The 26,518-nt window shown below is 42.8% G+C and overlaps 3 protein-coding genes and 1 long non-coding RNA gene across 4 annotated transcripts; 3 read left to right on the forward strand and 1 right to left on the reverse strand.

Moving 5' to 3' along the window:
• Nucleotides 1-6,028: 6,028 nt before the first annotated feature.
• Nucleotides 6,029-13,616, forward strand: LOC124415201 (ejaculatory bulb-specific protein 3-like). Its single transcript, XM_046896412.1, has 4 exons — nucleotides 6,029-6,041; nucleotides 11,648-11,657; nucleotides 12,878-13,059; nucleotides 13,399-13,616. The coding sequence occupies exons 3-4, from the start codon at nucleotides 12,888-12,890 to the stop codon at nucleotides 13,548-13,550; spliced, it is 324 nt and encodes a 107-aa protein (XP_046752368.1). The 5' UTR covers nucleotides 6,029-6,041; nucleotides 11,648-11,657; nucleotides 12,878-12,887; the 3' UTR covers nucleotides 13,551-13,616.
• On the forward strand, nucleotides 6,952-9,277 carry LOC124414887 (phosphorylated adapter RNA export protein). Its single transcript, XM_046896044.1, has 4 exons — nucleotides 6,952-7,165; nucleotides 7,472-8,081; nucleotides 8,176-8,454; nucleotides 8,622-9,277. The coding sequence occupies exons 1-4, from the start codon at nucleotides 7,115-7,117 to the stop codon at nucleotides 8,891-8,893; spliced, it is 1,212 nt and encodes a 403-aa protein (XP_046752000.1). The 5' UTR covers nucleotides 6,952-7,114; the 3' UTR covers nucleotides 8,894-9,277.
• On the forward strand, nucleotides 9,284-21,683 carry LOC124415276. Its single transcript, XR_006930258.1, has 3 exons — nucleotides 9,284-10,188; nucleotides 20,374-20,378; nucleotides 21,673-21,683. It is a non-coding gene; the product is annotated as an uncharacterized LOC124415276 (long non-coding RNA).
• A 5-nt stretch (nucleotides 21,684-21,688) lies between these two features.
• LOC124416327 (dynein axonemal heavy chain 12-like) lies at nucleotides 21,689-26,163 on the reverse strand. Its single transcript, XM_046897260.1, has 3 exons — nucleotides 22,842-26,163; nucleotides 21,831-22,669; nucleotides 21,689-21,745 (listed from the first exon to the last, which is right to left on the reverse strand). The coding sequence occupies exons 1-3, from the start codon at nucleotides 26,161-26,163 to the stop codon at nucleotides 21,689-21,691; spliced, it is 4,218 nt and encodes a 1,405-aa protein (XP_046753216.1).
• Nucleotides 26,164-26,518: the final 355 nt, after the last annotated feature.

The raw sequence follows: 26,518 nt of genomic DNA on the forward strand, positions 1-26,518 counted from the left end.
GCTACGAGCAACGCCTGAGGAGTTACAGGCGAAAAACTGCTGATTTTCGTCCTCATTTCTCTGCTGTCGGTCCTAGGCTCTTTTTCGTGTGATTTTTGAGTTCCTGGGGGTCGATTTACTGCGGAAAGGGTCATACAAATCGATTCCAGAACGAAAAATTTTCGGCTCCGGAAATGAGGGAAAAACTAAGGCTAACCCCTTTGGATTTTTGGCCAAAATTTCGAAGAGTTTGAAAAGTGCTGCGATTAATTTTTGAAGGCACTATTCCGACGTAATTTTGCGAGAGAAATCGATTAAGCGCAGTCCCAATACGCTGCGAGCAACGCCTGAGGAGTTACAGGCGGAAAACTGCTTATTTTCGTCCTCATTTCTCTGCTGTTGGTCCTAGGCTCTTTTTCGTGTGATTTTTGAGTTCCTGGGGGTCGATTTACTTCGAAAAGGGTCATACAAATCGATTCCAGAACGAAAAATTTTCGGCTCCGGAAATGAGGAAAAAACTAAGGCTAACCCCTTTGGATTTTTGGCCAAAATTTCGAAGAGTTTGAAAAGTGCTGCGATTAATCTTTGAGGCACTATTCCGACGTAATTTTGCGAGGGGAATCGATTGAGCGCAGTCCCAATACGCTGCGAGCAGCGCCTGAGAAGATACAGGCAAAAAACTGCTGATTTTCGTCCTCATTTCTCTGCTGTTGGTCCTAGGCTCTCTTTCGTGTGATTTTTGAGTTCCTGGGGGTCGATTTACTTCGGAAAGGGTCATACAAATCGATTCCAGAACGAAAAATTTTCGGCTCCGGAAATGAGGAAAAAACTAAGGCTAACCCCTTTGGATTTTTGGCCAAAATTTCGAAGAGTTTGAAAAGTGCTGCGATTAATTTTTGAAGGCACTATTCCGACGTAATTTTGCGAGAGGAATCGATTAAGCGCAGTCCCAATACGCTGCAAGCAACGCCTGAGGAGTTACAGGCGAAAAACTGCTTCTATTCGTCCTCATTTCTCTGCTGTCGGTCCTAGGCTCTTTTTCGTGTGATTTTTGAGTTCCTGGGGGTCGATTTACTGCGGAAAGGGTCATACAAATCGATTCCAGAACGAAAAATTTTCGGCTCCGGAAATGAGGAAAAAACTAAGGCTAACCCCTTTGGATTTTTGGCCAAAATTTCGACGAGTCTGAAAAGTGCTGCGATTAATTTTTGAAGGCACTATTCCGACGTAATTTTGCGAGAGAAATCGATTAAGCGCAGTCCCAATACGCTGCGAGCAACGCCTGAGGAGTTACAGGCGAAAAACTGCTTATTTTCGTCCTCATTTCTCTGCTGTTGGTCCTAGGCTCTTTTTCGTGTGATTTTTGAGTTCCTGGGGGTCGATTTACTTCGAAAAGGGTCATACAAATCGATTCCAGAACGAAAAATTTTCGGCTCCGGAAATGAGGAAAAAACTAAGGCTAACCCCTTTGGATTTTTGGCCAAAATTTCGAAGAGTTTGAAAAGTGCTGCAATTCATTCTTTGAGGCACTATTCCGACGTAATTTTGCGAGAGGAATCGATTGAGCGCAGTCCCAATACGCTGCGAGCAGCGCCTGAGAAGTTACAGGCAAAAAACTGCTTATTTTCGTCCTCATTTCTCTGCTGTCGGTCCTAGGCTCTTTTTCGTGTGATTTTTGAGTTCCTGGGGGTCGATTTACTTCGGAAAGGGTCATACAAATCGATTCCAGAACGAAAAATTTTCGGCTCCGGAAATGAGGAAAAAACTAAGGCTAACCCCTTTGGATTTTTGGCCAAAATTTCGAAGAGTTTGAAAAGTGCTGCGATTAATTTTTGAAGGCACTATTCCGACGTAATTTTGCGAGAGGAATCGATTAAGCGCAGTCCCAATACGCTGCGAGCAACGCCTGAGGAGTTACAGGCGAAAAACTGCTTCTATTCGTCCTCATTTCTCTGCTGTTGGTCCTAGGCTCTTTTTCGTGTGATTTTTGAGTTCCTGGGGGTCGATTTACTGCGGAAAGGGTCATACAAATCGATTCCAGAACGAAAAATTTTCGGCTCCGGAAATGAGGAAAAAACTAAGGCTAACCCCTTCGGATTTTTGGCCAAAATTTCGAAGAGTTTGAAAAGTGCTGCGATTAATTTTTGAAGGCACTATTCCGACGTAATTTTGCGAGAGGAATCGATTGAGCGCAGTCCCAATACGCTGCGAGCAGCGCCTGAGAAGTTACAGGCAAAAAACTGCTTATTTTCGTCCTCATTTCTCTGCTGTCGGTCCTAGGCTCTTTTTCGTGTGATTTTTGAGTTCCTGGGGGTCGATTCACTTCGGAAAGGGTCATACAAATCGATTCCAGAACGAAAAATTTTCGGCTCCGGAAATGAGGAAAAAACTAAGGCTAACCCCTTTGGATTTTTGGCCAAAATTTCGAAGAGTTTGAAAAGTGCTGCGATTAATTTTTGAAGGCACTATTCCGACGTAATTTTGCGAGAGGAATCGATTAAGCGCAGTCCCAATACGCTGCGAGCAACGCCTGAGGAGTTACAGGCGAAAAACTGCTTCTATTCGTCCTCATTTCTCTGCTGTTGGTCCTAGGCTCTTTTTCGTGTGATTTTTGAGTTCCTGGGGGTCGATTTACTGCGGAAAGGGTCATACAAATCGATTCCAGAACGAAAAATTTTCGGCTCCGGAAATGAGGAAAAAAACTAAGGCTAACCCCTTTGGATTTTTGGCCAAAATTTCGAAGAGTTTGAAAAGTGCTGCGATTAATTCTTTGAGGCACTATTCCGACGTAATTTTGCGAGGGGAATCGATTGAGCGCAGTCCCAATACGCTGCGAGCAGCGCCTGAGAAGTTACAGGCAAAAAACTGCTGATTTTCGTCCTCATTTCTCTGCTGTTGGTCCTAGGCTCTCTTTCGTGTGATTTTTGAGTTCCTGGGGGTCGATTTACTTCGGAAAGGGTCATACAAATCGATTCCAGAACGAAAAATTTTCGGCTCCGGAAATGAGGAAAAAACTAAGGCTAACCCCTTTGGATTTTTGGCCAAAATTTCGAAGAGTTTGAAAAGTGCTGCGATTAATTTTTGAAGGCACTATTCCGACGTAATTTTGCGAGAGGAATCGATTAAGCGCAGTCCCAATACGCTGCGAGCAACGCCTGAGGAGTTACAGGCGAAAAACTGCTTCTATTCGTCCTCATTTCTCTGCTGTTGGTCCTAGGCTCTTTTTCGTGTGATTTTTGAGTTCCTGGGGGTCGATTTACTTCGAAAAGGGTCATACAAATCGATTCCAGAACGAAAAATTTTCGGCTCCGGAAATGAGGAAAAAACTAAGGCTAACCCCTTTGGATTTTTGGCCAAAATTTCGAAGAGTTTGAAAAGTGCTGCAATTCATTCTTTGAGGCACTATTCCGACGTAATTTTGCGAGAGGAATCGATTGAGCGCAGTCCCAATACGCTGCGAGCAGCGCCTGAGAAGTTACAGGCAAAAAACTGCTTATTTTCGTCCTCATTTCTCTGCTGTCGGTCCTAGGCTCTTTTTCGTGTGATTTTTGAGTTCCTGGGGGTCGATTTACTTCGGAAAGGGTCATACAAATCGATTCCAGAACGAAAAATTTTCGGCTCCGGAAATGAGGAAAAAACTAAGGCTAACCCCTTTGGATTTTTGGCCAAAATTTCGAAGAGTTTGAAAAGTGCTGCGATTAATTTTTGAAGGCACTATTCCGACGTAATTTTGCGAGAGGAATCGATTAAGCGCAGTCCCAATACGCTGCGAGCAACGCCTGAGGAGTGACAGGCGAAAAACTGCTTATTTTCGTCCTCATTTCTCTGCTGTTGGTCCTAGGCTCTTTGTCGTGTGATTTTTGAGTTCCTGGGGGTCGATTTACTTCGAAAAGGGTCATACAAATCGATTCCAGAACGAAAAATTTTCGGCTCCGGAATTGAGGAAAAAACTAAGGCTAACCCCTTTGGATTTTTGGCCAAAATTTCGAAGAGTTTGAAAAGTGCTGCGATTAATTTTTGAAGGCACTATTCTGACGTAATTTTGCGAGAGGAATCGATTAAGCGCAGTCCCAATACGCTGCGAGCAACGCCTGAGGAGTTACAGGCGAAAAACTGCTTCTATTCGTCCTCATTTCTCTGCTGTTGGTCCTAGGCTCTTTTTCGTGTGATTTTTGAGTTCCTGGGGGTCGATTTACTTCGAAAAGGGTCATACAAATCGATTCCAGAACGAAAAATTTTCGGCTCCGGAAATGAGGAAAAAACTAAGGCTAACCCCTTTGGATTTTTGGCCAAAATTTCGAAGAGTTTGAAAAGTGCTGCAATTCATTCTTTGAGGCACTATTCCGACGTAATTTTGCGAGAGGAATCGATTGAGCGCAGTCCCAATACGCTGCGAGCAGCGCCTGAGAAGTTACAGGCAAAAAACTGCTGATTTTCGTCCTCACTTCTCTGCTGTTGGTCCTAGGCTCTCTTTCGTGTGATTTTTGAGTTCCTGGGGGTCGATTTACTTCGGAAAGGGTCATACAAATCGATTCCAGAACGAAAAATTTTTGGCTCCGGAAATGAGGAAAAAACTAAGGCTAACCCCTTTGGATTTTTGGCTAAAATTTCGAAGAGTTTGAAAAGTGCTGCGATTAATTTTTGAAGGCACTATTCCGACGTAATTTTGCGAGAGGAATCGATTAAGCGCAGTCCCAATACGCTACGAGCAACGCCTGAGGAGTTACAGGCGAAAAACTGCTTATTTTCGTCCTCATTTCTCTGCTGTCGGTCCTAGGCTCTTTTTCGTGTGATTTTTGAGTTCCTGGGGGTCGATTTACTTCGGAAAGGGTCATACAAATCGATTCCAGAACGAAAAATTTTCGGCTCCGGAAATGAGGAAAAAACTAAGGCTAACCCCTTTGGATTTTTGGCCAAAATTTCGAAGAGTTTGAAAAGTGCTGCGATTAATTTTTGAACGCACTATTCCGACGTAATTTTGCGAGAGGAATCGATTAAGTGCAGTCCCAATACGCTGCGAGCAACGCCTGAGGAGTTACAGGCGAAAAACTGCTTATTTTCGTCCTCATTTCTCTGCTGTTGGTCCTAGGCTCTTTTCCGTGTGATTTTTCAGTTTCTGGGGGTCGATTCACTTCGGAAAGGGTCATACAAATCGATTCCAGAACGAAAAATTTTCGGCTCTGGAAATGAGGAAAAAACTAAGGCTAAACCCTCTGGATTTTCGGTGAAAATTCCGACGATTCTGGAAAGTTCTCCACGGCTAGTTTTTCCATTATTAATTCTCTGCTTTTTGTACTACGCTGCTGATGTTATATTTTTTGTATCACCAGGGGTCTAATAAGTCTAATAAGGCTTATACAAATCGATTCTGAAGTGACAAAACTTTGGGTTCAAAATGATAGAAAGCCAACCCCTTTGGATTGTTTCGGAAAATTTCGACGGGTTTGAACAGAGAGGTACAAATCTATGCGAGGCGAATCATTTCTCGTGTCAAAATCGCGAAAAGCTTGGTCAACCCCTTTCAACAATAAATCAAAGGTCATGGCTAAGACACATGAAATTTCCCCAGGATTTTGAAAAAGGTTGGGAAGAAAAAGGACACAGTTGTAGCTTTCAAGTTCTGATAGCTGTTTATTCAATATGCCTTAATTCTAGGGCAAAGGTTAGTGTGTCAGTGTGCAAGAATATAACAAGTTGACGAATCATAAAATAACAGAGGAAAACAAGTACAAAAATGTGAATTGATAATTACACATAGGCGACGAGTTTATCGATTTGGGGGTTCAGTTCATCCCGTCAGTTCGGCAGCCGCTCGTCGGAACTAGTTTACTACTCCTGAAACAGAAATCGAATTTTGAACCTATTCACTTCCTTATTCATTTCTTCGTCACCTTGTTTGTAGTATAGTAGGTGGGTTGAGGCAGCGGCTGAGCTTGTGGTCTGCTGGCGCCATGGCGATGAAAATATGAAAGTAATTGAATTTTGCTGAAATGAATTGCGCTAAATGAATTAGCACATCGTCGTCTGTACTGTACGGCGATGCACGAAAATTTCAATCGGCGGTCATCTCATAGTTATTGGTAGATTACGCGCATAGGGAAGGAAACTATTCCAAACTGCGTGCAAGATTGACATCCGAGCCGAAGGTGAGGGTCAGTGAGGGCGGTAACAACAAGTTTGGGATAGCCTAGGCTTTTTCACCTCTGGTTGACGTATAATATTTTTCATTACTCCCTGCATCGGAAAGTACAATTTCCCATTGATGCCAGGGAGCGAAATTTGTATTTTCCATGCAGGTGTACTGAAAAATAATATCCGACACTGCATTATCCATCTGGGTACACGTGATGGTAACATTCGTTCGTAGTCGCAGTGCACGTATCGATGAACATTACTGTACATATGCATCACAAATGTACTTACTGGCTACTCTTTGAATTGTTAGTGGCTTACTATTTGAATTTGCCCGCGCGCCAACTTCCATACGGCCATAGATACTACACAAGGAGATCGAACTCATATTCAAGTGGGAGAATCCGAGAATGACAAAACTTCTTTCTTGTACCAATAGCGTCGCTAGTATTTCTTCTGCACCGAAGTGTCATTGGTTGCAGGGGTGCCGACGATCGACCAATCGATGATCATCCAATGAGATTAATAGAAACACTTCAAATCGAACTGCCGCCTTATACTCGCTCCACTGTCTTCAGTGCATATAGAACGCTAGTGCCATCTTATTTTAGGCAGATATTTGCTTACATAGGAGTTTAGGTTTCTCTGTATAGTTTTATGGCTACGGCCATGATTTGTCACGACGGGCGGGAAGCCGACCTACGGACCCCATGGAGGTGACGATATACATCAGGTCTTATCTCCATCGTAGCGCATGCGTATGGTACTTCTATTTGTAACATTGTGTGCTGGATGCATTGACTGTACGTACGTGCATACATACATTCATACACACATGAGAATAGCATCATACTATCGCAGCGCAGTAAATGCATGACATGCCTCAGATGCTTGGTGAAATCAGATGAGTTGAAAATTAATTTACTTCCGAAGAAGAGAAAACAGAAACATAATCACTTATATCTCCACCGTGGGCATTGCGTTGATCAAGTTTCTAACGAGTATGGAAACCGAACCGGTGGAGCTTGAAGATGGAGAAGTCGTGGATGACGAGGTTAAACATTTTGCGTTTGACAGAAAGCTAACCTTCGTTGATATGTTTACTTAATTCTGCATCAATATCTTCAGGAAAATGTTAACACGGTAGATTTGAGTCGCTTTTGTTATTCAACCATCGTTTTGGAGCAAAAACATCGATGACTTTCATCCGCAGAATCCGCGTTTACCAATATCCAGTTTTTTTACTAGCATTTCACTTTTGGGAAAGATTGATATGTTTCATTAAGGTGTAAAAATTGTGGTAGTACTCTTTGCAAACCCTAGTATATTCACAAATTTTACATCATTTGCCTTTGTACAGGTTGTCGATGCCTTCGAGTATAATGTTTTGGAACGGCCTCACGTTGCCCCTAGACCTGAGGATACATCGTCCAAGTTACAGTACAGTGATGAATCAGATGAGCCTACGGAATCTGAAAGTGATTCGGACTCAGATTCGGCACATACTTGTTCCAAGAAGCCAAAGATGAAGATAAAACGGTGGAAGAACAGAGAGGGAGAGAAAAAAGAAGCTCAAGACAAGTACAAGGTGTGGTGTATGCAGGTTCAGGAAGAAGCACTCACGGAGGAACTTGTATCTTGTGGGGTCACCAAGCGAGATTATCAGGGTAGAAACGTCGAATTCTATGACTTCACTGTTCGATATTCCCCCAATGAACAACAAACACCAGCTGACCTTAGTTCGGACACTGAGAAGGATGCTCCACCTAGGATTACCAACAAAAGGACAAACGAGGATAGGACAAACCTTAAGCTAAGGCTTGGTAAACGCAGAAATTCTATGGAAATTGATGGGCAACGAGGAGTTGCGAGAACCATACTTGAACTTTGCACTACTGCCGATTCTGATGACGGAGACGTAGCTGCAGACATAGCGGAAAAGCTGTGTGAAAAAAAAGATGATCTCATAAGTAAGCAAGAGTACGAATGTGTTCTTATTGTTGGTTATTTCTTTGAAAAGTAAAGTTATTGTTATCCACATTGCAATGTTGATTTTATTTTCAGAGAGAGCAGTGAGTATAATAGGGAAAGAAAAGGCCATAGATTTCTTTGAACAAACTAAAAAAATTGAGGAAGATGGAGGGATGATGATAGTGAATGGATCACGTAGGAGGACTCCGGGGGGAGTTTTTTTGTTACTCTTGAAACAAGATGATCACATTCCTCAGGAAAAAATACGAGCAATTTTTCAAGAGGACCGTAAGCAGACTGTGGAACAGAGGAAGCAGGCGCAAGCTTCCAGCAGGAGACGGAAAACCCAGGAACTAATGCGGAGTCTTGAAAGTAATTCATAATATAACGGATTATGCAGAATGCGTCTTATAATTGATACCTCTAGATTGTTATACTTTCTTTTTTCTGGAATCTCACTGTTACATTCACAAAGTAAAGCTGATTTCCAAACTTATAGATTCCTGGATAATCTAAAATATTTCTGAACCAAATTGCAGATGGCTCTGAAAAGGATCTTCCAGCCCTTTTAACACGTGCCGAGCTCTCAACGAGGCAGATTGCGGAGGAAGCGCGATTGAGAAGAGGGGAGGGTCGTGATAGAGAAAGAACCCCACCGGACTCTGACCGCACAGTGACAAATCCACCACCCAGTCCCGTAACAGATGATCCCGACCACACACCGCCATCTTCACGTAGACAGGTTCAGGATTACACTGCCGATGATTTCCTCGACATTGGGGTAGATGTTGACAGCATGGAATTGTTTTAAACTCTACGAACAAGTTTATATTACCCGAGCGTTTCGATATTATCAATTATTGGCTCGATTTTAGAGCTGGAAAATTGTCTCAAACTTTACAGAGGCTGCTGACGTGTTTTTTTACACGACAATACTGCACATTAGTACAGTATAGGTATGAACACAAATTGGTCAGTGAAACAAATTAGTTGGCTATTGCCTGAAGCTAATTACGATCGGTCAAGAGAGAACAGTACAAGTACCAAATATATAATATCGTTCTTTTTTGTTATTTACGGTTTTTTACATTGACATGACTATAATTATCTGTACATGAATCAAAAATAGCTTAAATAATCTCAGAAAGCCGCATTCACTTTTCCTATCCGTTGGCTAAAATTCGTCTTTAAAGATCACAGATTGAGTAAATTCTGAGAAACTGTAAAAAGTTAGAAAATTCACTTGTATCAACCTAACGGGTGACCGACAATCTACATCCACACTCCGAAAAGGTGGAAAATTTCCTCGTCTTGTTTTATTACGTATTCATGTTGTTTGGCACGTTTTGCGTGTAGTAATGTGGTAGAGTTTATGCTTCATCAATCGAATATTACGTAATTCACCCTATGTTTATCCTTCGCGATTGTATCTACCTGGTTTCTGAATGGACGCCCAGCTGATTTTAATGTTTGTGCATGGTTGAAAGGAAACAGGAACTTGATTTTAAGGTGGCTATGTCACAGGGTGCAGCCTCTGTTACCGAATTAAGCCAATAAATTTATATACGGGAAGTTACCTTTTTAAGCGACTTCTTAGATAACATGTATTCATAATGTATGAAATATAAGAGATCGAACTAAGTCTAAGCGCCGATATTCTGCAACGAAAAATTCATTTTATAATATATAACCTCCTCGGTTAGATCCGAGAGCATTTTGTGTGTTTTATTAATACTGTACTGAATCAACCCAGCAAACATATTTGTATGGAAAAGGTTCTATCTCGATTCCTTAATTTTGACACTCAATATTCGATAAAACAATTTTTTTTAATAGTGATTTTTCCGGGAAATATTCAAGGAAAAATTCGAGTATACTGACTTTGATTCCTAGTCAAAATTCGGATAAAAATAATTGAACAAATGTTTTTCATGTTTGCAATAAGAATTTGGTATATTTGTTTGTCATTTTTTATTCGGGGAAAAATCTTAGTTGCTAGAAACTTAATCTTTTTCGTATGGACTTATGCCACGTCTCCAAAAGACGAAAGCATACAAAAGAATAGGAACCGTTTTAGGAAGTAACATTAATATGTCAAACCTGTCGGTTATTCAAATCACCCGAGGCTCTAATATCTTAATTTACCGGATTTGAGGATACATGCATATTGCTTGCATGTATATAGCACCGGGTGATTGGAAATTGATTTTCCTTTCGTCATCAATAACTCTAATTTACTATTACTCGCTACTTATTATACTTCCTGACAGTAAATTACTATCATGGCCTCCGGTGATTCTATCTATACGTATGGCCTTCGGAAATTGTCTTCAATACTAGTTTAAGACTGTATGAAACTTCTTCACGTTCATCAGTCTAGGTTTAAATTCAATTCTGAGAACATCACTAGACGATTTCCACCTAAACATTTGTTAATTGCGTTTATTCAAATTTTACTTTTCCGCGCCGTCTCTATTTTCTCATTATTTCTCAAAGCTAAACATTCAGATGCTGAAAGGACTTTCCATTTCTTAAAATTTTCAGGTTGATATTTTGATACGGATTTATTTGTTCGGTAAATTGAACTTTCACGATCTGTTCAGTTTCCCGAAATTTGTGTCGTTTGTAAAATACAATCTGCTTGTTATTGTTTCCTTACACGTAAACATGCTGAGAAAAGGTACCTGTGATCAACAAATGGAATCATTTACATTAACGATCTCTTGCTGCCAAATAGAATTTTAGCCAGTTTAACTAAACAAGAAAAAGTAAAAATGTCAACGATCGATCAACTGATGTTTATTCTTTAGCGGCTGAGCCGTGATCGCCGATTTACTAATTGGTTCAACCGATTCTTTTTTTCGGTGTTTGAACATACATATACATTTTTTATTTACCACGCCATATTATAGGTACCGGTTTCTGACTTGTGCGTAGCGGCAAATGACAATGTTTTTTCTTTTCTTCGGAATTTTGACTATCCGTTTCGTCACGAATTTTTATCTATCGTGAATTTGAATGATGATCAATTCCCCGGCCATATTTTGCTAGCTATGTGCCTTACACACTCTATACTGATATATATCTGCATGTTTCGGTATATTTGAGGAATTTTCATTCCACGTTATATGTAACCGTAACGGTTTTATTATCTACGTCACTATCTACCCTGTCGAGTTTCTTGACATATTTCGTTAATTTAAGAATGATTTCACTTCTCACTGCGACGTATCTATAGCACTTCTCCAGTTAGGTATAACGCTATTATAATGTAAGTATGTACTCGCAGTATATTCTGTCATAATTTGATCAAGATTAAACTTTCGCATATACAATTCTGCCGTATTAAGAAGTAGGGAAATTTAACGACGCATATGGGAAACAAACATTGCGGAAACATCGTATATCAGAAACATAATCTCACGATTTCCAATGTACCATCCAGCTTTCTGAAATCAACCAATATTATGTTACCTTATTTCTGTACACATCTGATAATTGTAAATCATTGCGGCTATTGCAATAGTGTTGACACCTGGTATTCCGCCACATTTTGTCCTTGCAGAGAAAAATATCAACACCATTGCGCATTATCTATAAAGAACGTTCCAAGAATATAATTTGCTCTAGCGCGCAATTCCGTTTCAAAATTTTGCTGCACATCAAGTAATCGGACGGTTAGGTATGTCCACAATCACGTTTGTATGTATAAAAGTATAATGTGGTGGAAATATTGCTGCAATCTGTCTGCAATGTATTGTGCATACCAGATAATTATCAGAACATTTCGCTGCAATCTTACCGAAGTATTACACTGCAAGCACAAGATTATAATGCTTATGAGATCTTTCTGAAACATTATGAGCCCTGTGGGCGACTCTGTTACATAAAATTATACAAATTGTTCTCACTTTTATTTTAAACACCTGTGTCAAATTTTGGTAGCGATTGTCCGAACCATACGGATTTATTTTACTTCTAATTTTTCTCGATTTTACATAGATTCTTACGGGAATCTCTCAGAGTCAATGTTAAATCACGAAAAATCAAAAGTAAAATAATTCCTGTATGATTCAGACAGTTGTTTCAAAATTTTACACAGGTATTTAAAATAAAATTGCGAACAATTCATATAATTTTTATTGATCTAGCACGCTCTTGAGCTATACGCCTGTACATAAAAAGATATCGATTTGCTTTACACTTGAATCTTTTTGAATTATATCTGATCAGTAATTTTTATCGCATTGAAATGGAAAATCTATAGGTGTTTACCATAAATCTTGCTGTTCTAGGTAAAGTTTATAGTTTCCCGTTAACAGAGAAAAATATTGGAATAGATTTTAATGGCATGTTTGATAACAATTATACAGAAATTTGACCACAAAGTGAGAATATCGAAAAACCCAGGCGCTAAGGTTTAAAATGCGTTACAATTAAGACCGATGGAAAGAACCATTATGTATATTAGGAACATTTGAAAGCAATAGCGAAGAGCGAAGAAGGTGAGAGGCCGTGGTTTTCCCTCGAAATGTAGAACTTATTGTGAACTGAACAGTTATCGGAAAGTTTTCCCAAGCGTGACTATCAATTACTCGAATCCGAAAATACCTTCAGGCTATCCGTACGAGTTACGTAGCTGCTAGTGGCGGAAGGAACGGGACATCGACGGTCGCAGAAGGTATATAAACCGGGGGGTTATTCACGATAGAAGGCAGTTCAACTTTGGCTTTGCGAAAACGGTCTAGTTGACATTGTATACGAGTTATATTTCTGGAGAATTTACATTTCTTTCATATTAAAAAATGGCGAAGTTTGAAAAGGTTTGTGTCGTCGTTATTCTACTTGTCGGCGTCGTATCATTCTGCCAATGCGCTGGTATCGATGATTTTTTGAACGATTCAGCGTTAGTCAAAAGACAGATCAACTGTGTATTGGACAAAGGACCGTGCGATGCGATTGGACTCTCTCTAAAAGGTAACTACAGAATTGAAGTTAAGAATAATTTTACCGGGATTTGGAAAATCGGGTGTAATTATAGTCCAGCTGACTGTAATTGTAAAACGTCATAACTGCGAATTGACTTTATGATTCAGTATACTTGCATAATCTGTTGGTGTTTTGCAACAATTGTACGCTTTGAAGTGCTGCCAAAAGTCAATTAGTTTAAATAAAAGAAATTGCACAGGCCGTTAACTGTAGAATAAATAATACTTCCTCATAAATGCGAATGTCGAGACAGACTTTCGAACAATTTGTTCTTTTTCGTGATTCTAAATGATGATAAAATTGTTAACTATTTTTATTTTTCAACAGCATCAATCCGGGAAGTATTAGTCAATAATTGTCGCAACTGTAATCAACAACAGGCAGCGAATGCACGTAAAGTTGTGGAGTTTGTGAGGACGAGATACCCGGCTGAATGGAATGAAATAACTCGCAAGTACCTGGGACGCGCAAGGGGATAATTTAATTGAAACAAAGTTATTGTAATCTCTATTGATAAAAAAATATAAATTCAATAAAAATAATATTACGTCTGTTATCGCATCAATTATCGATATATTATTTTATTGCCAATTCTTGAATAGTTTTTCTTTGATTTCCATTTGTACTAATTCACTTTCATCCACTGCCTTGTTCTGTTGACCGAAAACGCTTGTTCTATAACGTACCAGTGAAATATTTTCATCCTTCGACTTCGTGGTTCAGTTTTAATCTCCATGCTTTGGCAATACTCCGTGACTTCTTCCGTGACTATTGCTCGTCGCGTTGACAATAAAGTACAGCTCGCCTGCTCAGCCAGAATTCAATCGGTCTGTCCGTATCGAGATTAACGTTAAGTAGATAACTATTCATGCGACCCATCGAGTCAAACGCGTAAGTATCTTTTACAACAAATGTGTAAAGTGGACATTCGTATTTTTTCGATTGGCTGTAGGTCATTTCTGTTAACTTGTAGCGCAGTATCGGCATTCGATTCCACAATACCTTTGGCGAGCTTTCGACGAGCATCATCCGTTCATGATCCCATCTGGCACTCGTCAGGAATAATCCGCTGATCAAGACTCCATCGATGGTTGACGGAATCGGCAAGTCTTCCGGATGGTATATCTGAAGAACTTGAAAGTCAAATCGGGCATCGTGTAAAGCAAGGCCTCGTTCTCGGGTGAAAGTCATACGTGCCGCAGCCAAAAATGCCCTTCCTGAAGAAATAGCACCAAGCCAATAGGCGCGTGGCGAACCTCCCTCGAACCATTCGTTCAGAAAGCTTAGCCTGTTCAGAAGATCATCGATGAAGATTATCAACGAATCAGTTGGCGGGTCGTACGGGCACGCTTTCCTCCAAGAAATCGGCAATTTTCCCACACGGATTTCCCGGGAAAATTCTTCAAGCGATAGAGTCCATTCACCGCGTCCTTGCAACGCGTTTTCCAGTATATCCGCGGAATGTCTCGTCTCTTCTATCAGCACGTTGTACAACTCCATTTCTCTAAACATGACTGCTTTTATAGGCTCTCGGCAGTTCATGGGATACTTTTTTCGGGCCTCGTCCACGTTGAAAATCCGTGGCAGTTTCGCACGGATATCAGTTATTCGGTTGGACAGGGATTCGCTGTATGCTATGGACTTTCCCTGGGCATATGCCAACTGTATGGTGGAATGGAACACCTTGCTGTCGTTGAGCCCACGCACAATTACGGCGTTTTTGGGGAGTCCGTAGATCTCTGGAGACGGATCGTCGGGGATCGTAAGGACTTGGTCGACGTAGTCGCGGTATTCGCACTTCCTAGGAAGCCCATAGCCTTCAGAGGACATAAATCTGAAATTGTTTTCACCGTAGACATTCGGGCTGCAAAATTCCCCGAGAATCGAGGCCAGGCAACGCCTGTCCTCGTCGTCAAGGACTCTACCCCCGTAGTGGCACTGCGCAATGAGATACGACATGGCGTCGAAAGGCACCGGATCGTATTCATTTATAAATATCTGCAATCGACGAGATGCAATTTGAAAATCTGACTCATCAAAGTCGTAGCTGAGGTTCCATCCTCGATAAAGGAATGCTGCTCTGCTTTGCAGAACTGCGTGGAACACACACAGCCCGTATAAAAGCTTGGTGAAGACCTTGTTCTTCCCGGGACAACCTTCAAAATATTCACGGCTGCATACCGGTTCCGTGTAATAACGACTTGTAAGATTTCTCTTCAGGTCAGCCGATGGCTCGTTGGTCATTTTTACACCACGTTCGAGCATGGCGATAGGGAATTTGCGCGTTGGGTAGCTCGACAGCCACAGCCGGAAGTCGAGCGACGTGTTGGAGGCGTCAAAGGTTTCACATATTCTTTCTAAAACTGGTAGCCAGTCACTGGCCAAATGACAATTCTGCAGGAATATCCACCACCCCTGTCGCTGACCCCGTTTTATTATGGACTTTGCGTGATTCTCTTGGCCTTGTCCCAACGAAAGAGAGAAAAACCTTGCTGAAAAGCCCAGCTTCTTTGCGAGCTTTGCAACTGACGATGTCGGATCGAATCCAGGACTTAGCAGAAATATCAACGGCACCAGACAGTTAGACTCTACGAAAGACTTGGCCACGTCGAAGAAAGGTGGTGACACAAATCTTTCCCCCATTCCCAGCTTCACGAATTGTGTGACCTTCGCAACTAGTCTATCTGGCCGTATCATGCGCATCAGGATTACCTGCTGGAATGGTGTCAGCTTATCGTGCCAAGGTTCGGGAAGCGAGAAGTTCTCAGGGTGTTCCAGATCATGGTAAGCCTTCCAGGTGGATGCATCCGCGCAAAAACTGTCCGAAAAGTCCTTAAAGGATGCGAGAACTTTGCTGGCTTTACAAATCTCCATCCATGATTTCTCCGTCAACCAATCAAGGCATGGAGAAGGTAGTTTAGTTTTCAACTCACTATCGACTACTGAGTCTCCAGCTAAGAAAAAGTTGACTTCCTCAGTCGTGATTGCTTTAGTATCTAGCATTATCTCGATGTATAGGATTAGGGAATAAAGAAGTTTGTCTCTCTCGAAAAGGCCTCGTGATACACTTTCGTACAAATTGTTGGTGAAAGCTTGTTTAAGATAATTGAGACGTTTTTGTAGAATAATACTTCTATTCGAAGTCTCGATTGATCTGATGTACAGATGTACAAACCACTCGAGAGAGAAGCGGTACATTGGATTGACAATCGGAAGACCGGCCAAGGTCCGGTAAATCGCAGCACTGTGTGCTGCGAAAGGACGGTATCTCTGTCGAAATGTGTCGATGTAAGTTTCAGTTGCGTTGCTCGCTTCTTGTTTCTTTACGATACTCACGGCGAGGTGTTTTGAGGAATCCAGAAGCTTGATAGCATTATCGTCTTCGAGGATGTTAGTGGTGGACGTGGAGAGCGTTATCAATATGTTGTCCTCCTCCTGCTTCAAATTCTTTTTATTTGTTGCACTCTGTATAAGCAAATTTTCAAGCTTTTCTTGAAGATCCGGACGCTCTTTAGCTACAACTAGATTTAGCAGTTTACTCTGCAGCCCTTCATTCGGTAAAGAGAAGTCGATCACTGATGCGAGATTAAAAATGTAAGGCGGATATTGTGGATTCGGAAGCTTCGTAGTAATGTAAAATCTAAATCGATCAGAATACTTTAGTGTTCTAGACGCGATCGTTAGGTAGGTGATGCCGTTAATCACGTGGGTATCCTTAGTCAGTATAGGATCCAAAGAAGTGTCCAGCTCGTCTTCGATGTTTTCAAGCAGAACCGGCTTTCCAGTTTCTATGCTATGTTCGAGGATCTCCATGTATCTTATATCAGAGAGTTTAATTATTCGAAGACCGTTTGGTGCCTCCATTTTCTTGATCCAGTTGTTGGCCTGGCTGTGCGGGTCGATCAACAGACTCCACATTTTCGAATTGTCCAGAATCACCGCGTTCTCAGTCGAGTAAGTATCTTTGGAGAGGCCATTCACATTCCAAGAGCTAATTTTTATCTCAGAGCCAAGAATGTCGACGAAGCTGAATTCGTCTGAGCAGGGCATCTCTGAGGCCACGACATGATCGCGCCATTTTTTCAGAGTCTCCATTCGATAGGCTGCCGAGAAGGGACCCAGGTAGGCAATGATTCCGCAGGATAGAAGCACATCACCTGCCAAGTTGTCGTAAAATTGTTCCAGTCTCTCTGCGTTTCGCATCCAACGTCGCTTTTCACCACCGAGACTGCTGATCAGATTCTCCGCTTTCATCAGCTTCTCCGTGCAGCTAGCCACCTGCTTTTCCAGATCCATTTTTTTGGCCAGAGTCGCACGAAGACTGCCGTTCAGCACGGCTAGCTTTGCATTCAAATCGGCTAGGGTCTTACGTTTCTCGTTCAAGACAGCTTCGGTCTCGTCACACTCTCTTTGGGCTGCCATCAGTTTCTCCTTTTTTGGGGCTACCACCTTTGCGACGTCATCGTAGGACACCATCGCTCGCACCCATTTGCACAGTCCCTCCGCTGCGCTGGATGCCTTAACGACGATATTGGGCATGAAGCTCTTATCGGTCATGTAAGTTTTCTTCACGACGTTCATCAAGGCCACGGGAATGTTGTCCTTATCGTAGTCCTTAAGATTTTGCAGGAAGTTCATGTCACCGAGGACACGTTTGCTGGGCCCCCAATAGTCTGTCATTTTTTTACCAGTGACCGGATCCAGCGAGCGATCTGGAGGAACGTTGAGCATTACGCAGACAGCTGCCATGACGAGTTTCACTGTGTCTGGTGGATTTTTCATGGCTTTCACCAAGGTGATGTCAGCCGGCTTTAGAGTGTTCAGGGCAGCAATTGCGTCCTCAAGAATTGGAATAGCGACGGCTAGGTCGGCCTCGCACTCTGTCTTCAGGGCACTCGCGATTTCTGCCTTTTTGTTTGCGATTTCTTCCTCACGTTTGACCAGCACCGTCGCTCTTTCAACGCTGACATTCTCGTTCTCGATTTCCATCATTGTTGCAATCGTTTCCTTCGCTGACAACTCGAGCTGAGGCCTCAGCGCCGTTAGTTTTGTCTTCATACGTGCTACCTGACCTGCGGCAAATTGCAGCTTCTCAAGCCCGGCTACGTACCTATTTCTAGCTGTCGTAATCAACTCCTGTTTACGCGCTGTTTGTTCCGCGAAAGACTGTACTAGGTGCAGGTAAGCCGGGGTTGTTACGTATGTCAACCTCCCAGTGTTTTTGTGGTATAAATTCCCAGCTTCCTTGGCAGAATTGTGGAAATATTTGCAAGCCGTAATACACTTTGATCGTATTACTTCGGGAATCTGCAGTAACAAAAATATGCGTCAATGTTGTACTCTCTTATCTGGATCACTATACCAGATTAATTTCATGGTACCTGATGTACTCTGAAACGGATTCTAATTAATAAAGCTCAAATTCATACTATACTGTACCTTGACATTCTTTGTATACTTCGTGGCAACTTCTTCAAGGGCAGTTTCTGGCCAACCGTTAAACCAATTTACAGAGCATCTACGAAGACTCGGGTAAGAGAGCAGACTTTGTCGAAATGCAACTCCGACTGGACTGAAACAGAGCACAAAGTGTAGCCTCTCCATGCACTGATTCACAAAGTACTCCATTACCGCAACGCTACTGATCTCCAGGTTGCGATCGCCATCCTGTGCGGACAAACGCACTGTCTCTATTATTTCCTGTCGCTCATCGGACGCGAATAGGTTCGGGACTTCACCGTAATTTAACAAGCTGTCCACGTCAAGGAGCTGTTCTTCTTTTAACTGCCTGTCAGTAATCAGCAATACGAAATCCTTTCCGCTACCCGCAGAATTTTTCAGAGCATTAGCAAGGTTTGCTCGCCATGTACGTGAGTCGCGAAACGTACCGGCTGCAGGCTCGTAAACATCCTGTTGCATTACGTGACCTGCTAGTCGAGTCAGTGATCTACGCCCTGAGCCATCGACGGCAACAAAGATAAGGCTTTCGCCGGGAATTGCAAGGACCCTGCAAATCCGCGCTAGATGTTGCAGGGCGCAACCGAATGGAAGAAGGTCCATCTTCTTGGCGTGAGACTCGTTGTACTCAGCGAGGTAGCTGACGATTTTCTTTCTCAAAGTTTCGATGCTCGTAATCTCCTCATACCTCCGATTTTCAAGGGTCGCATCACCGTCCATGAAATTGCCAAAGATAAGGTCATTCAGACTTTCGTTAGTGATCTGATCATCGTACTTTGGGAGGTGGTCGAACGCTGTGTCAAATGAGTGGTCCTTAAAATAGGTCTTGACGGTTTCCTTGATCTTGGTAAATAGCCACTGTGAATCGTCATCGTTGACGAGGCGGTCTCGAAAGACTCGAAGGACCTCATGGACCCAAAGCCGTACGAATATCACCTTTGAGTCTGCAGATTCTTTCCGTAAGCGCATGCAGCCAGCGACCATCCTTGAGATATCCCTCACGTCAAAGAGATGGAATACCTTATTGGGAGTTGGCATCAACCTGGTCAAGGCGGCAGTCCACACGTTCAGAGTTGCATTAACGATATTCTGAATTACGCCGAGTATGTCAGCGCTGAAGCCGTTTCGCTTCAAGCCACTCAAGCAGACGTTGGTGAATATCCTAAAAAGGCTATCTCTGGAAACCGCTGAAATTGCATAGACGTTAAAGTGACGCAGAAATCTAGAAGATGGAACTGGCTGCTCGTAGTCAGTCCGAATAGTCATGGCCGCGACGAATAGTGTGTCTTGTACGAATATCTTGTCTTGTTCTTCCAAGTCGTACCAGTGTTTGTGATCAAAGAACTGCCTCAGCAATTCAAGGGCTGATAGGGCCCTGTCCTCCTTTTTGGCGGGCGCACTAACATCGTCGACAAATGTAACGCAGAATTTGCCCTCGGGAGGGCCGTAGTAGCCACGTTTTAGTTTGTTCAATCGGGAGATGATTAGATTATGAGCCTCGACTGAAGTAGTTTTTTTCGTGAACGTTATGAAGTTTGATATGTAGGAGGATCGCCATGGCCCAGTTCGAAGAATGTCGCGTATGGAAATAGTTTTTCCAGCTGCTGGATCACCGCATACTAGGAATTGTCTTCGATGACGAATGTGGCGGTTGAACAAACTCGCGTGCTTCAGGGTGTCTACCGTGGGCACGACCATTTGGCTAAGGAATCGTGGCTCGACGAGTTTTTCGTTTTTTAGAACGTCCATCCAGTGTTTCCATACCCCACGACCCTTGAACATGTAGAAATGATCGCGAATGGAACTATCAGCAGGTACGAGCACGTCTACTGTACCGACTGGTAGAGTGGGTATCGGAGATCCATCGACCCCACCACTCCATAGTGTGCTAAAAAACTCTTCGAAGCGTATGCTAGATTCGGGGTTGAGATTACCGCAAATTCCCCACGCAATGGATTGCACAGCTGCCGCTTGTGTCCATGCCACTTCGTGATCCCGAGAAACGTCAGGCGTATCTGCTATCGCATCACCAACGAACATCTCGATGAGACTCAGGGTTGTGTTGACTTGGTGAAGAGGACTCGTCCCAACGACATGCCGGCAGTTACCTGGTGGATTATTCAAGCGAGAAAGCTGTTAGTTCGTGTGGATACCCACTGAAAAAAAGATAAACTGAAATATAACGTTACCAGTTCTATACCTTGCACGTAGTTGAGGCAAGGATCTAGCAACCATTCCAAAAGAATCTTCACGCACGCGCTGGTGTGGACTCGTTCTCGGCAGTCCCATTTTTTCAGCCAGGAAGTTGTAAGAGATCTCCATCCCGAGGAACGTGGCTCAACGTAAACTAATCCGCAACGCGATACCGTGGCTGGTGATGCTTGCACTAGATTGAGCGTCTCGAAGATGATGGAGGTCGAGCCACGAGACAGCTGTATATTTTCACCAGAGACCAAACACAGTTTTTCGTTGTCGTCCAGTACAGTGTTTAAGCTTTCTGCCCATTCAGGCTCAACGGGTCCGTCGAAAACTAGCCAAGAAGACTGAGAGCTAGACTTTTGCTCACAAAACTCCCGAAGCACAGATGACACTATTCCATCGTGCCACACACGTGTCTTCCGATCCAATCTACCAAAGAGACGACTGAGACCAACGGCCTTTGGGTTTACTGTCCGGATTTCCGTAACTCGGCCGAAGATCGAGTCACCCTCGTCGGCCAATAATGCTAGCGCAGCGGCTAGACAATGGAGGATCAAGGTTTTACCTCCGAACGGCTCACCCATAATAATTGTGCCACGGCGGATATAGATTGTTTCGAAAATCTGAATAGCCTTCAGTTCGAGTGCTTCGTGTGAACAGAGGTTCCGGTTCTCACATACTTGACGGAAAGCTTTGAGAAATAGTTGATAGCTAGGCGGGGGTAAAATAGCACCTGGAAAAAGATCAAGCAGGATAGCCTGGAATATCGCGATATCACGTTCCATGAATTTCGGTAGGTGAGTATCAATGATAGATCTCAGTAAAATAACAGTTTCTTCTTCGGTGGAGTTATGAAGCTTTAAGTGGACAGCCCTCCTCAGAACGGTCTTCATAGATCTCATTCCAAAGTCGTAGCATAATTCGGTGGCGAAAAAATCTGCGCAGAGTTTTTGTGCTGTTACTAGTCGTCTGGCAAGAATTTTGGCACTTGTAAAGCCTCCGGTATAGAGTTCAACTTCTGCAATTGGAAGAAAGTCCGGACGGACCATTGCTACTGTCCTGAAAAGGGTTCTCGTGTTGTTTGGTATAGAAAGGTGGCTCACGTGTCCTGAGTCCAAGGTTACGCAAATATTACATGTGAGATTCAACCTCAGACTGGTACCCTCTATATCACAACGCTTCGCTGAAGTGCGAATAGCTCGAGTAATTGCCTGCATTTGCTGTCCCACAACGGATAGGACCTCTGGATCAAGCCAGTGAAAGTCATCAAGGCACACCCAAGTACCACAGCTGGCAACGCCCTTCATGATGTTTCCTATGCAGACGTAGTCCATGTGCTCGGAGCACCCAACGACAACACACTGAACGCCCAAAGCCCTGGCGAGTCCTCGAACAGTTTCCGTCTTCCCCGTGGCCGTGGGGCCTTCCAGCGAGCCATACAAGCAGCAGCTTCGAGCCTCGACTAAGGTGCGGTAGCATCTGTCAGTCAAAGGTGTCACGATGATTGGACACGTTGCTTCATTACCCAAATATTCGTAGCCGTAGTTCATTGTTGCATCCATCATTCTTACGACAACCGTCTTTGTTAGTTGATCCTCACCTTCGAGGTAGTATCGCAGCTGAACCTGCCAGTCGAAGTCCTCCTGCCTATCGACTTTCTTCTCAATAAGCTCCTTTACGATATCCATGTTATGAAGCTCTGCGACGATCATTGTTACCAAAACGAGCCGTTGTTTTCGCGACAATAGTTTTCTGGTCTCTTTTACCAGACCAACAATTTGCATTTCGATGTCTCTTTTATAGTCGGTGAGAGCTTTCAGATTACGGTCGGACAGAGCTGCCGTCACTTGGGATGTCCAAAAGATGCGAGTTGCACAAAGAGAGACCATTCCTGGCCAGGTGAAAATCCAGGCGATTCTAAAATCAGCATCTTCCTTTGCAGCTGAAAAATTATACAGTATTTATAATGTGAACAATCGTTGTATGATGAAATAAACAGTGAGTTCATATTGATGGTCTTTATGCATTAGTGATAGCACATAGTCAAAGACATACTTTCACGCCATTTAGATATTCTTCAATTAACTAAACAATAAGTAATGACAGTATCATACCATTCTTTTCTATGTATTCCATACAACTGGTTCGAATTTTTTCCTGCAAGGTTGTTACTATATCACGTTCAACACGGATTAGCCAATCCTCGGTACGACCGGTATCCATCAGTGATTGGAAACTGCACCCTTGAATGCAAATTTCTTCACTGTCGTGACCAGTAATGGAATAGCTCTGGGGGTCTGGGTTCGCAGTGAGTCTTGCTAGCCCGTGAAAACACTTGGTAAGACAGAGCTGGGGATCCTGCGTTGAATCACAGAAATCGAATAGAGTCCGCAGTACTTCTTTATCCGAGAGGAAGAAGAATCGTGGAAATCGCAGCCTTTTAGTCATAAGATAGCGACGAATGCCTTCATTGACCCTTTCCATGTCTTCAGTACTGCGGAGCACGGATGAAAGGAAATCTTGGCTCTCCGCTACGACGCGCACGCGGGGATCCTTCGAAATCTTATTCAGAGCGGAGCTGAGTACCATGCTGATCGACGCGTACAGCCTAGACTCCCTGGAAAGTTCCGATTTGATTCCTCGACTGGCGAAGATCGAACGAAGATCTAGCCATCGGTACTGCAGGGCGATCCATCTATCCAGTGTTTTTCCGATTGTTTTTAGGGTGGCTTTAAAGCTTGCAACCTCACGCTCGATAGGTTTCACAAAGTATGAGGCACCCATCTCCTCAATCTTGGTCAGTTGCTCTGCAAGGAGGATCTCTACGTCTTCCGGCTCTATTAAAACTCTCAGATCGGTGTTCGTGACCGGCTTCGTTCTCAAGATTAGAGGATCCCATTCGTTTATCATGGCTGCAAGTTGTTGCTGAAGAGCTAGTTCTTTATTTGCTCCAATGCTTATCACCTGGTACTTTTCGATGTCGTGCGTTAGATCGAATCCAATTATTTTTCGCAAAGTAGTTCCAGCATTCGGGACGAGGTCGATACCAGCAATCACGGACATTTCGTCCCAGTGCCGTTTAACCAGTGCTGGGTTACAGAAGCACATCGCCAGGGGAACGTATTGGTTGAAATCATTCACTTCCTTGATCACCTGCCAACACAATTTCAGCGGGGCTGGTTGTTGCATGGGATCTGGGTCATCGACGATCCCTGAAAACCGATAAGATTTGTTCGCCGCCAGGTCCGCCTTTAACTTTGTGCGATAGGATCTACTAATTTCACCAAAACGGGCAAAATACTCGTCGGTTTTCTGCTTGATCACATTCGCATCTAGGTAATCGAAAGGTCCATCAAGCCATACGTCATTGTCACGTTTCCATCTATAGATCAAACGAACGAGGGTGTGGAATGGCTCAATCGTTTCCTTCACCTCATTAACCTTGGTGAAAGTTGTTTCCGGAAACTTAAATAGCCTCTCCTCCAGATTGATCCAACTTATCTGTTCGTCTATCCCTTCAACGTGTCGCATCAACATACTGAGGTCGTCGACGTACTCTCGAATGCGTTTTGCGTCGTCCATATCATCGAGAATTACTAATTTCGGGAAAAACTTGTCGACTTCTTCGTTGAGCACGTTTATGCGCCGCTGCAGTTCGTCTTCTAGCTCGCATTTGGTTGCCTCACACAGTATGGCACTTTCTTCGAACACTGGGCCGATTTTAATAAGCCAATTTATCGTTTGTCTGTTCAGCTCCAGATGCGAATCATCCAGAGTAGCAATCCCTATTAATGAGTCCAACATTTCAATAGAGCACCGAATCTTCTCTTCAAGTTCCCCAATTAGTACGCTGGAAGCGTACGCCATATATTCAGTCAGCAGGAATAGATCCTTGGCGTTATTCGGTACGTTCAATGCCTTCGCTGTCAACTTTTCGAAAGTATTACATATCGACTTATTATACTCTTGATGATGCCTCACTAGCTCTTTGACAACGATGCCAACGATTTTTGCAGTTTTTGTTTTCAGGACTGACTTTGCATTGGCTTGCCCAAGTCGGCCAACTGCGTAATATTCGTTCGCGACCATTTCGTTGGTTTCTTTTATGAAGCCAATAAACCTTTTCACTTCAACGCAGCATTCGTGGAACTCGCGGTATTCGCTAACAAACTCCACGATTTCGGCTTCAGTTTCCGGTCTGCATACGACATCGAATTTACTCTTATGTCGGGCACAATGAGAGTTCACAGGATGAAAGACTTTTTCTAGGATTGTTTGCAATCTCTCGTGGGCTTCGTTTCTAAACCATTTTGGTAGTTTTACGTCCATGTAGTTTTTCTTGGTTTTTATTTTCAGCCAATACTCGAAGGGAGTAAGTTCCTGGCCTAAGTTTGCCACATCCTCTACAATTTGGTGATAGCTTTGGTAGATCTCCTCGATACATGGATTCATGACGAGTTCGCAATTCGTGCAAATGAGCTCGAGCTTTAAGCGTGGACACTGTTGTGGATTACCCAGAACTTCAATTAGGTCTTCCACGGTCGTGATCATGCGATTCAGGATTTCCTGGACAAACAGCCTTGTAGCACAGCGTAAGAATTGCGCCAAGGTTTTTACCATGCAGGCTAGATCAAGATACTTTGTTCGCTTTAATAGTTTTGCTACTTCGTCGTAATAACGCCTCATTATTAGAAGCCCACTGTTCCGAAGATCTTTGGCAATGGCGTCCTTCAGCTTGTGTAACTCTAGTAGTCCCAAGCTGTGATAGCGAGAAAATTGTAGGAACTTTTCCGGAAGTCCAGAGTATGCCTTTGCTTTGATTACCCTAATCAATTTGTGGGATAAAAAATACTGTCCTCTGATAAAGTTACGATTTTTCAAAAAATTTTCATAATTTTTGGTCCGGCCTTCGTGAGCAAAGGGAGTCTCGATGGGTGAAAGTTCAAGATCGTCTTTTCTTAAGCTTGGATGTAGTACCATTTTGATTCCAAATCCATGCATTTCTTCAAAATACTTCTGTCTCGTCTCCTGGATTATTTGTTCCACAATATGCGGGTATTTGGATCTAATACTCTTTGGGATTAATCGCAAAATATTTTCTTCCCACTCTATCGGATGTTCAACTGTAGGTATAGAATTTCCGTAAAATTTTGCAATGTGGATGTAAAATGATTCTGGTAAGTCAAGATGATGATAACGTGTCTCAATACTCTTATCATCGACATCCCTCATTAATAATTCTTTGGTACGCGAATTATCGGCAGAGTTTGCAATTAACTCAACTACTTCACGCGTTCGCACTTTCTGCGTACTAAATTTAAGTAATGGATTTTTATCGTAGTCATTACTTGTGAACTGATTTAAATTTGGTATCGGAGGTCTTCGCGGCACCTTTGTCTTGCCGTAGACGAGATTATAGAATTCTTGTCTTTCCATGTCAAATTATTTTCATTGTATTTAGTAATTTTAGTCAGCTTAATGTAAGTCTATAACTTTATGTTCAGCCTTTCGTTACATCATCCATGCAAGTCTACAAGAAATGATATACCGTGCAAAAATCAGTAGGACGAACCTTGAATTACTTCGCTATATGTTAGCATTAATTTTAACTTACACGCGCGTATATGATTATGAACACAGTTAAGTATATTCGTTTTGTTACTACTACATACTATAATTGTTAATGGAAAAATATGTGTGCGGTGATGAGAATCACTTGTAAACCACGACAGCGAACTGATGTTTGGTCAATAATACCTATGTTCTTTGTACTACAGTGTTACGTTAGCAT

This window comes from Diprion similis, chromosome 2 (genome assembly GCF_021155765.1).
Source record: "Diprion similis isolate iyDipSimi1 chromosome 2, iyDipSimi1.1, whole genome shotgun sequence".
In the NCBI taxonomy this organism is placed as follows: Eukaryota; Metazoa; Arthropoda; class Insecta; order Hymenoptera; family Diprionidae; genus Diprion; species Diprion similis.

What these genes read in the sequence shown, in the direction of transcription:
- LOC124414887 (XM_046896044.1), top strand. Translation starts at nt 7,115, where the DNA reads ATGGAAACCGAACCGGTGGAGCTTGAAGATGGAGAAGTCGTGGATGAC. An exon ending in GAGAAGTCGTGGATGACGAG is followed by an intron (nt 7,166 to 7,471) that starts GTTAAACATTTT and finishes GCCTTTGTACAG; the next exon opens with GTTGTCGATGCCTTCGAGTA. An exon ending in AAAAAAAGATGATCTCATAA is followed by an intron (nt 8,082 to 8,175) that starts GTAAGCAAGAGT and finishes TTTTATTTTCAG; the next exon opens with AGAGAGCAGTGAGTATAATA.
- LOC124416327 (XM_046897260.1), bottom strand. Translation starts at nt 26,163, where the DNA reads ATGGAAAGACAAGAATTCTATAATCTCGTCTACGGCAAGACAAAGGTG. An exon ending in GGAATACATAGAAAAGAATG is followed by an intron (nt 22,670 to 22,841) that starts GTATGATACTGT and finishes ATAATTTTTCAG; the next exon opens with CTGCAAAGGAAGATGCTGAT. An exon ending in TAACCTTGGACTCAGGACAC is followed by an intron (nt 21,746 to 21,830) that starts GTGAGCCACCTT and finishes TTCCAATTGCAG; the next exon opens with AAGTTGAACTCTATACCGGA.
- LOC124415201 (XM_046896412.1), top strand. Translation starts at nt 12,888, where the DNA reads ATGGCGAAGTTTGAAAAGGTTTGTGTCGTCGTTATTCTACTTGTCGGC. An exon ending in GATTGGACTCTCTCTAAAAG is followed by an intron (nt 13,060 to 13,398) that starts GTAACTACAGAA and finishes ATTTTTCAACAG; the next exon opens with CATCAATCCGGGAAGTATTA.